Here is an 11,976-nt window from a genome sequence, read left to right on the forward strand (position 1 = left end):
GTACTTTTGTCTAACCGTGGCTAATGTCTTCATTTGTGCATGAGGTGATGGAGACGAAAGTTACTTGTTACGATAATTTGCAAAAAGTTGAAACGAAACACCCCAGGATGATTGGCTTGCTTCCACATTTCCTGGTTGGATTTATGCTTGTTTATTGCCGTGGACTTTTGGTTCTGATCTGTTGAGATTTTGCATACATGTCAATTATGCGTCGGTTAATTAACCGAGACCAGCTTGTTCATTGTTTGTCATTAAGGTCGTCATTACATTTTTTTTAGTAACTGTTCGGTTGTATAATTTTCATAGACATCCAATTTCTTTCTTTGTTTTAGCTTTTTGGGAGCAAACCAATTAACGAAGCAACGCAAAGCAAAGGAAAATGAGAAGCTTTGTTTGGTAGTACTCATGTTGTCACTCGTTTTCTCCATGTAATTTTTTCCCTACCTTTATGCAGGTCTCCTCGCCGTGAATTAATTTCAAGCTGACTTCAATTACTAAAGATTAAAATGTTTTGTTTTCGTTTAGAAAATCTTCAAATTCAAATTAGCGAATTCAAAAATCATGGATTTAAATTCACAAAATAATCCAATTTTTTGTATGAATGATTTTCATTTAAGTGAAAAGATTTGATTTGAAAATGAATTTGAAATATATTTTAGATGAATGTTGTTATTTCTGTTAGGATATGATGCTTACCACTAAGCCAAAAGTTAACTGTTAATCAAGATTCAATTTTATTTTTTTTAATCAAGGCACCAACTTACTTGAATGATAAATTGTCAACCTGTTAGACCGATGAGTTTGGGGAGGTATATATATTTATTTATTTGTATTATCTCATATCCCTTAGATATTAGTCTTATCCTTTTCCTATCGTCGGCCATGTTTCAAACAGTGACAATATTACCCGTTAAGATATCTTTCACTCTTTTATGGTCCACCTAACAAGGCAGTTCAAGTGCTAATTGCTCATGCTGTTAGGGTCATGAGTCCGGAGAGTTGCATATCTATTTGTTGGTGTTATCTAATATATCTTAGAGATTAGTCATACAATTTCTCTACCATCCTCCCTATCTCCAATAGAGACAATATTACCCGTTATAATATGACGTATATCTCTTATGGCCCACATAGCCAAACAGATCAAGCGGCGCAACATCAGCGGTTTGATGTATGAGAACTTCCTAGAAGGTCATCCATCTCAGTACTACTTACAGGCTTAACCCAACATTCCTCCCCAAAAAATATGGAAATATGCTTATTGGGAGATGAACTCAGAAATCGCTCTAATGTCAATTGTTAGAATCAATTACTTACCTCTAAGCCAAAAACTATAGTTGTTATCCAAGTTGCAACTTTATTTCCTTATATTCGTGGCAGCGCATACCATAATACACTTACTTGAATGCTAATAGATCACTTATTAGACTCATTAGTCTGCGGATGTGCATGTCTATCTATTGGTGATGTCTCATATTTCTTAAAAATCTATCTTATCATTTTCCTACCGTCTAATATGTCTCTAGCATAGAGAGTATTACTCATTAGGATCTGGCTTCATTATTTAATTGCCCAATTAGGGCCAACAGGATCAATCCGCGCAACGTCAGCAGTTTGACACATGAGAAATTTCTAGGAAGTCACTCATCTCATTACTACTATCACTCAAGCACGTTTAACCCAAAAATTCCAAATGCATAAAGCGAACAACGTAAAATATACATAATATAAATCAATTCATCAAAACAATTCAATGACATAAAATTTGTGGTTTCATGTCTCTCAATCCAAATATACCACAAATTAAATTTAAAATTAAGGATATAAATTTCAAACCCATCAAATTTTTCCTTGCAGCCTTATCATTATTTTTTTTTCCCAATTTCATAGTTTTAACGATTTTTTTTCCAATTTCATAGTTTTGCTTTTTTTAATATTATACTATATATAAGATTTTGGTCATAATAAAAAAATGATGTGACACCACTTTTCCACTCATCTCATTTTTGTCGTATGATATTGTAGATAAGATTGATAAAGTGTTCCTATAACTTTGACACTATCTGTCTTTTTTCGATATTTTTGTCATATTTGATTTTCGTTCGATATCTTTCCATTATTTAGACATTTGATTTTTTTTTACCCATTTCACCAAAGTTACTAAAATGACATTTTTTATTTGGTAACATGAAAACTTTGAATAGTAGATTTTGTCATATCACACATAATATAGAATTTTACATACACATCAACTTTTATTGGAGGGACAGTAAGCACTTCTCCCTTCTCATATCCATCGACATTTACGTGGAGGGAGAAATAAGTCTCTATTTTTCTCTAAAAAATCCTTAATTTTATGAGATAAGAGAAGTTACGGATTCGTGCTGGACCTGATTTTCCTCTAAGAAAGTATCCAATAACCCAAATAGAAAAAATGAAAATCAGTTATAAACTAACAAGTAAAAACTTCAAATTTTGATTCTCTTTTTCAGTATCTTTCTTTTAAAGTTCGAGCACAACCAATTTTCATTGTAAATCAAGAATTATCATCGACATATGACACATTGGTCTACGACACATTAATGAATCATCACATGCGAAAAAATCACACTCACCAATCTGCCATAGAAAGTAACATGTTTTACCAAATAAATTAATACAATACTATAAAAATCAAAGCACAAGAAAGCTGTAAAATAAAAAATTGAAAATCAAGACAATTGCCTTCCAATTTTGGCAGTTATGGAACATTCGACCTAGATAATAACTTGTCCTAGAAACACTCAATTGTGCTATTTTCCACATTCATGGAACAATATTCATCAATCAGAAACAAATGACGTTATAATCTCGTGTAAAATAACTTTTCTTCTAAGAAATTTAAGGATTTGTTGAAAGAAAATTAGGGTTTTGTTTATCTAAATAAAAGCTGATGCCAATGGATTTGGGAGAGAAGATATGATTATTTATGTTAAATTCTACATTATATGATGTGACAAAACTACAATTCAAAGTTTATATGTCACTAAGAAAAAAATGTCAATTCAGCAACCGGAGTTGAAATTGTGTAAAAAAATGACCAAATATTTAAATAATGGAAAGATATCATATGTAAATAAAAAAATGACATATTCCAAATCAAAAACTAAAAATAACCAACTTATAAGATTAAGTTATCAGTTTTTCATTTACTATTAATAGTATTTGGCTATACTTGGTGTAATGGTGTAACACCAAATGATTTTACTTTTCTATCTCACAATTTTAATCATTTTACACATTTATTTTATTTAAAATTTGCTAATTCAATTTTAAAGAACTTCATAAAATTAAAATGGTGAAACTTGTAATTGTGATTTTAATTTTTAAACTCGATATTTATTTTTTTATAAAAAAAAAATATTATACAAGCATACATCACGTGCACAAAAGACTAGTATCAATTAAACATCTTCACTTAAATGATACATTGGCGTTACACTTAAATCATATAGAAAATTTAATGTTGATATTTAATTGGGATAATGTTAGATGTAAATTTCCAAGTTAATTTTTTATTTTAATTATATATTTTTTAAAAATAAGCATATCAAAACAAAAAAAAAAGGTATATAAAACCAAAAAAAAATGGAAAAACTTGTGAGGAGAGTGTTCTCAAATTAGTTAAATTATGAAATTATTAAATAAAAAAATGAAGCTCGACGTTATAAAAAAATTAACAAGTTATTAGTTTTATAATTAATTTTTTTAACATCGTTATAATTATATACATATAATATATTTTTTACATATGTACAAATATTGAAACTTATATCACATAAAATTTAAGGTCAAAGTGAAAATAGGTAAATAGTAAAGAAAATCTTGTTGTTATATTATTTTAACACACAAAATAAATAAATAAGTGTATTTTTTGTCAATTAATAAGATAAAAAGTAAAAAAAAAATACCGAAGTATTACACTTTATATTTTTTTCTCGTGAATTTACGTGACAAGTTTTTGTTTCTTCAGGTCTCCGATTTGTGAAAAAGGTGATAAATGCTACCTCGAATATCTATAGGAAAAAAAAATATTATTAATAATAATAAACAAAAATACACTTGCAGACAGTATTCTCAGTTCGATTCTACCTTAAATTATATAACCTTTTCTTTTTTTTTGAAGAGATATAACGACATATTTTACACATGTATTATTAATTAACACGCCTCCATTTCTTTTACTAGTTATTTCAAAATACGAACCAAAAAAAAGGAAAAGAAATCATTGGACTTAAATGAGAGCCTTTCAAACTCTAGCGTAACTATTGATGAAGGCCAAAGCAACACTCGCCAGACGAGCAATTCTTAGGATCAATCCTCGTACCACAATTTTCATCTTCCCATTAACATTAAAATCATCGATGCACGTGTCATCATCGGTTAGAGCAGCACTAACCCATGTTTGAACATCATTCATTTGAAGCACAAAATTGTATCCCGTTTCAGTATGATTCAATCTTCTCAAGGATCTGTGAAGTTCATACACCGAGTCACCCACCACTTCCACGCACTCTAACAACGAAGCAACTTCTCCAGGTTTCGACCTCCCGTGGCTTCTTTCCATGTTCTTCAATAACTTTAGTGCCGAGCTCGTACTGTTGAGCACCACGGAAAGCGCGGTGAGGGCTAATGTTCTAGGGTTGGATTTAACTATCGCTTCATATCTTGAAAGAGATTCGTAACAAAAATTTGGGTAGAGTGTTGTTGCACATGACCTTTTTATGTATCCAAGAGTGTTTGACTTTGTAGGAGAGGATCTCAGGGGATGGCATACAACCCTATTATAGCAGAAACAGAAAAATATAAGAATCTGGACAATCTTTAAAAGGTTGTGAGAATAAAAGAATTTGTTTTTCATTATAGTTTTGTTATCTTTTTTCTTTGGGAGAAGTGTAATGTTTTTGGTGTGATTTGAGAGAATATATAGGATGGAAATTAAGGTTCTTTAGTTTATTTGAGAGGTATGGATATTATTTGTCGCCTTTGTTGTGCAATTCTTGTCAATATGTAGTTGTTTAGATAAGAACTACACTGGTTTAACTCGACCCCTAAAACTGATAATACAATAGAAAATCGCAAGATGACAAAGATCTAACATCCATGTACTAAATTAAGTCATGACTCTGCTGGTTGGCAACTATATCTGTGTTGTGTTTGAATCAGAACTCATCGTGCAACAACATAAAATTTAATTGTTTTAATCAAAAATTAAAATGGATTTGCAATATAATTAAGAATTCCTAATTTAAACCGGGAAAATTATAATTTTAGTTGACATGTTTTGAGTTGTAATCTTATAACTTTTCATTGTTTGGTTTGTATCAAATAAATTGATTTTTTTTAAATTTTGGTCTTTATTTCGTTCGAAAACACTAAATTCACAAAATATTATTTATTTGACAATGATACTCTCTTATATATCACATGTGGCGACGACATACATTGAGATCTATCTAAACAAAAATAAAGAGAAACGAGAAATTTTTTCCTCATATTTTGAAATATTGAGTGTCATTTTGACTTATTTTCTTCTTTGTTTTTATTTAAATATATCTTAGTATGTGGAATATAGGTTTATTTTCGTTACAAGAGATATGTCGGAGATAATCAGCGTCTAATAATTTATCGACTAACGGGAAAAAATTTAAACTACTATATGAAAACCAAATATTACTAAATTATACGATTAAAACTAAAATTTCAATATCTGTTTGAGATCATTGCTTTCACAAGTAAACAAGAAGGAGAGCCTTGTCATCGATGTGATAATGGGGTGATGTTTAAAAAGTTAGTGGGACATTATGTCGCACAATATGATTTTTCTTTTTCACGTAATTATATTACGTAAGCTAGTGGAAACGTCTAATTAGGAGGACTATAATATAACAGTTATCTTCAATAATTATGAAAATAATTCAATTATTTCTTATCTTTTCCAAGTCTCCATCCAAAGAACATAATATATAATCTAATATAATAAGTTTTACGGAGCTGGTAATTTGATCCATAACTATCATGGATAATAATATTTTTAATATAAAAAATAATATTATTAATGAGTTCGGTCGGGTCAAATATAGGCATCACAAAATTGACATGAGACCGTCTCACGTGATTTTTTGTTAATGAGATTATATTATATATTTCATCCTTTTGTTTAATTTCAACTTTGAATAAAAAATAATAGCAACTTGATTAGTATCAGTTTGATACCCTTGGAGGTACTCGGGTCATCTTTAGCCTGGATTCTAGGAAGTCTGGAAGCCAAGGAAGCGGGAAAATGAGCCAGCCCTGATGAACATTTGGATACCCCAGGATCAGGGAAGTTGAGCAAACCATCCAGTGCTAGGCTGGGCTCTCAGCTGAACCGGGGTAGTGTGAGCTCGGGTAATATAATTAGTAGGCAGTACTCCACGTTACGATCATAGACCCGTTGCAGTGGTGATACCATCGGAGATATCTGGGTCATCCCGGAGGTACCCGGGTCATCTCTAGCCCGGGTTCTAGGAAGCCAGGGAAACGGGGAAAAGAGCCAGCCCATATGAACCTTTGGATACCGCAAGGACCAGAGAAGTTGAGCAAATTGTTCTGTCTCCAAAAAGGTTGCGCTCTCAGCTGAACCCAAGCACTGTGAGTTCGGGTAATATAATTAATAGGCACTGCTCCACGATGTCACTTCTGAGCCCACATGTATGGGACGCTATGTCTTGATAATCATTGACAAGTCTTTCATCGCACGTAGGAGTGATGTAACTAAGATAAAAGTAGTATGGACTATCAGATTTGACAGTATCAGGGAACAGGGCATAAGCAACCATCTCGCCATGAATAAAAACTATGCACCGAAAACAAAATCATCATTGATTTTTCTCTTATAAATACCAGGTTTGCTTGACATTAATGTATGTTGATATTCTTACACAAAAGATCATGCACTATCCTTATACTTTCCTTCGCATAAACAATGGACTGACTTGAGTTTCGAGTGACCACGCTAGAAAACCTTCTGACATACCATTAACTATTTTTGCTTTCTTAAGTGTGCAGATGATATTGGTGATCCCAGCTCCAATGTAAATCTTCGATCTATATCACAGTGCTTTGTTTTTTTATAATAAAATAAAATTTCATGTGGAAAAAAAAAAGAAGCTTGCCCACATCAACAAAAGAATTATATATTCCTGTAAATCTTAAAAATAAAATCTTGATAACAATCATTTTGGCTGTTTTTGGTAGAATATAAACTTATGTGAGATTGACACCTCTGAGATAGAATTGAAATAAATGGAATCTTGTAGCTATACTCTGTGACGTAGACAACAAATTTAAGTCGACGTGATTAATTTGCGGAGGAAAAGATAAGACGTAATGGATACATCCACTTGTGGTTCTTATTTTTTCCAAAAATTCCTTCAGTACCTCTAATGACAATGAACTTTTTGTGATTTTTCTTTGATCCTGTGTGCATTAGGACCACGTATTGTACGTATTTTATTTTATTTTATTTGTTTGGTTTTTAATTTTTTTTTTTTTTGGAGTTAGAAAAGATTAGGGTTGTTACTACTCAATATGATTTTTTGGAAATAGAAAAGATTAGGGTTGTTACTACTCAATATGAGTAAGATTTATGAGCCACAAATTTTAAGCACTTTTTTTAATCTATTCGAAGCTTTTGAAATATTAAATAAATGCTCCTTGTATTTTACATTTAGTAATTGCATCTTGGTTGAAAATAATATTCTAAGTGTCAATTCTTCTTATTTTTAAGATAATTTATCAAAATCATATATTCAAGGTTGAACATTCGGTCGGTTCCTTTACCGGTCGAACCGAATTAGCCATAACCGAATCGAACCGAAATATTTAGCCATAACCAAATCAACCGAATTAATTTTCATAACTGACGAAAACCGAACAGAATTAAAATCGGTTAATTCCGATTAGTTTTTAAAAAAATTTGTGATTTAACTTTAATTATATATGTAATTTTTCTTGACGGCGGATGAAGTCAATAGTGAAGAATAGAGAATTGAAAATGAGAAATTTGGTTAGAGCATCTCCAACCCATCTCTATTTTGGAGGTTTCCTCCAAAATAGAGTATGGGTTGGTGCTCCAACCCAACTCCAAATGCAATCTCCATTTTGGAGATTGCAATAGTGATCCTCCATTTTTGGAGGATCACTGTTGATTTGAAGATCAATACGGAGATTCTATCAAATTACTAAAATATCATCATAACAATTGCAAAATAGTCCTTTTGTATTTTTATGTTTTTGTTTTGCTCCATTTTATATTATTATATATCAAATTATTTAATTAATTAATTTTAATGTTAAATAATTTTTATATTTAGTTAATTTATTTTAATTTTGTTATTATTTTCATGAATTAATTATAAGTATTGTTTATAATAATCATGAAATGGAAATAATAAACAATAATATAATTTATGTGTTGTTCTTTAAACCATATGTGTTGTTTATATTTGTTGTGATTTATATTTTATGTTTATATTATGAATGTTGTATCTTGTCGTTTATGTTTGTCGTGTCAAAAAAATTGTTTTAATTTAAATAAATTGAGTTTAATACATGTTTTATTGTATTATGTTTATCGAATTAATTAAGTTCAGTTATATAATACATTATGTAATGATATGTGTGTTTTTTTGAAAATGAAAAAAGAAAAATGGAGTATTTTGTAATATTTTTAGAGGATACAGGTTGGAGAAGGTTTTTAAAAATAGAGATCCGTGATAGAGGATGAAAAATAGAGGATAGAGGATGAAAAATAGAGGATATGGGTTGGAGATGGCCTTAGAGAAGTGAGAACGAGATCATATATTAGAATTATGGTTGATTTTAAAATTAAAAATTAAAATATATATAAAAATTGATAAAAATAAAATTTTATTAAATAATAGTATTAATTATATCGGTTAATTCAGTTAACCGATTTCAAATTTTTGAAAATCGTAACCGAATCGAATTAACCGATATAATTGAATTTATTTTAATTGGAAAACCGAATTTTCGAAATAATCGAACCGAATTTCCGAATTGACTCGGTTCAATCGATTAATTCGATGTAATCGAAATCTTGATCACTCCTACATGTATTCATGTATTTAGTTCTGTATTCGATTTTACGCTACCGATTGATTTCCCTTTTTACACTGCTGTCGTATCTCATTACTGACCCCACAACAATTGAGCAAAATAATAGAAATTTAAATTGCCTTCTTTATTGTGAAGTAGATGACGATTTTTTCAATCGCAACTACTGCCCACGATTAAACAATATGAATAACACAAATTAATTAAATAAAACAAATTAATAGTATAAAATAAACTAGAAATATTTTATTTTTCACATTTTTTTTTCATATATACGTGTTATAATAATTTGTGATAAATTCATTTGAGAGGGGTGGGGGTTTGTTGGGGGGGGGGGGGGGGGGGGGGGGGGGTGGTGGTGGAGGTGGGGTTTTGAATAATTTCAGACTTTAAATATTCATCATTAACGGGGAGCAATTATCAATCAATTTATAGTTATGAGTAACTTTATCATTCTTAATTAATATCATTTAAAGTAATTTTAAGTTTTGGCTTCATGAGTTCAATATATTTTTTCCCAAAAATGAAAGGAAAATTATCTACATGCATGCTATCAAAATTTGAGCTTGATTTATAAAAAAATTCGAGATTATTATTAAACCATGCTCGAGCTACTAATAAATTCTTCGAGTCAAATTCAAACTCAAGAATTTATGTATTATTACCAAATTAAATAAAACCAAGAACTCGAGCTGAAACACTAAGTTTATCCGGTGATCCCTAGCTACCTTCAGAGTACACAACAATACAATTTTCCTTCTTTTTTTTTTGGACAATATATAGCGTCAAATTAATTATAAAGATTTAGACATTTGGTACAGTTGAGGAGTGCATCACATAATAATTGAGACACAATTTTTTTATTTATTTCTAAGTTAAGAAAATATGTGATTACTACATATTTGATCTGTCATATGTCCATTTTCAACGAGTAGGCTGCTTCACAATTATTTTGAATGTTATTTTTTTCAATATTTATATCATTATCATCGTCTTAATTCTTTTAAAAAATCTTAAGCTAACGTTAATTTAATCATAAAAACTCTTGTGGGACAGTCTCATGGATGAATTTTGCGAGGCATATATTTAATTTGTGTCATCTTTGAAAGTAATACTTTTTATACCAAAAATATTATTTTTTATTTAAATATTGACAGAGTTGATCTGTCTAAAAAATAAAGATATGTGAGACAGTATCACAAAAGATATGCTCTAATATAATTAGGTTTTGATTATAAGGATTCTTAACATCGACCAGATATTTATTCTTTTAGTTTCAGATACTGTCTTTAACAAATGCTTAATCCGATCCGTGCATTATTCGATCGGCAGTACACTCCTACTGCTTACTATGTTTGATCAAGACCAACGAAACATCGTTGCTCAGGGGGACTAGCTTCGGCTCTCTCCTTCTGTTTTAGCTTTCCTAATCATTTTTATTGATGGCCGTCGCGTCTTAGTTTTCAATTCCAGGAAGTTTTGGGTCCGATGCCATCACCAGAAATAAAGAAATATGTTTACATCATGAAATGATCATTTGACGATGGATTTGGAACTACCGGAACAAACTACTCGGAGATAAAATAATAGGAAATAATTTTTTTGGTCCACTAAATGAAATTATTTTGGATTTGATTCACTAAACATTCAAATTTTGGTTTTAGTATATTACATTTTAATTTCGGCTAATTTTCATTATCAAATCGATGTTACGAGTCAGTACTCTAGCAAAACAATACTAAAAGACAAATAAAATCAAAATTATTGCAATAAAACCAAAATTTGAATACTAAATTAAGCAAAACTCAAAATGAGACAAGTTAATGGATCAAGAAAATTATTTTCCCTCAAATAAACTTGAGAATCCAAAAGACAGAAGACAAATTCATTTTTTTTTCCTGGAAAATCAAAATTTCATGATTGGAAAATTTTGTTGGCGGCCTTTCCTAAAATTTAGTAGAGAAAAAATAGAAGCAAAATTCACAAAGAAATATAACTCGATCTCACACACATCCAGTGAAAATAAGAATATCGGATACTTTTAGCAATGGATTGCATTATTAGATGGTCAAATCTAAAATCGAATTTAGTTATTATTAGAAGTGTCAAAACAGATTAGGCTCGTTTCGTTACATGATATTAGAGAATGGGTTGGCAGTTTCCCACCCCACCAAAATGGGGACTGGCCTACTCCAGTACGTCCATTTCGTCACATAAAATAAGCGAGTTGAGTCGACAATTTTCTGACCTACATCGGTAGCCCGTTTTAAGTACTACCTGAAAGATGATAAATATTATCACATCATATTATTTTATGTATTCACCATTTTCATGGATGAGTTTGACGAGAATAAAGAAAATTATAATTTTAGTTCCGTAAATTGGTCTATTTGATATTTTAGTCGTAAGATTTCAGAATTTGATTTTCATCTAGTAATTTTGATTTTTGTTGTCTTTTTACGGAAGTCATCAAACTCATCGAATGTTACTTGTTAAAACAGATATTCTCATATGTTGCTCACGCGGCGTACATTAAAATCTATATAAGCATAAATAAAGTAGAAAAATAAAGCAAAATAACATTCAATATTTCAATATTGAAGAAAAAAAGCTTGTTATAATCCTTTATTTTTGCTTAGGTATATTTAAGCGTGTGTAAAATAAGCTTTATTCTGACCACATGAGTTAAGTAGATAGTATCGATGTCAACTACACAATATTCGATGAGTTTAATGACTTCCAACAAAAAAAAGACCAAAATCAAAATTCAAATTATTGGATGAAAACCAAATTTTAGAAAGCTAAAATACTAAAAGT

At 30.2% G+C, this 11,976-nt stretch overlaps 1 protein-coding gene across 1 annotated transcript; it reads right to left on the bottom strand.

Annotated features, from left to right (window-relative positions):
- Positions 1 to 4,288: 4,288 nt before the first annotated feature.
- LOC142541767 (pectinesterase inhibitor 10-like) lies at positions 4,289 to 4,606 on the bottom strand. The gene has a single exon (XM_075648233.1). It carries the CDS (start codon positions 4,604 to 4,606, stop codon positions 4,289 to 4,291), a length of 318 nt encoding a protein of 105 aa, XP_075504348.1.
- Between the last annotated feature and the right edge of the window lie 7,370 nt (positions 4,607 to 11,976).

This window comes from Primulina tabacum, chromosome 4 (assembly GCF_025594145.1).
Source record: "Primulina tabacum isolate GXHZ01 chromosome 4, ASM2559414v2, whole genome shotgun sequence".
NCBI lineage: Eukaryota > Viridiplantae > Streptophyta > Magnoliopsida > Lamiales > Gesneriaceae > Primulina > Primulina tabacum.

What these genes read in the sequence shown, in the direction of transcription:
- LOC142541767 (XM_075648233.1), bottom strand. Translation starts at nt 4,606, where the DNA reads ATGGAAAGAAGCCACGGGAGGTCGAAACCTGGAGAAGTTGCTTCGTTG.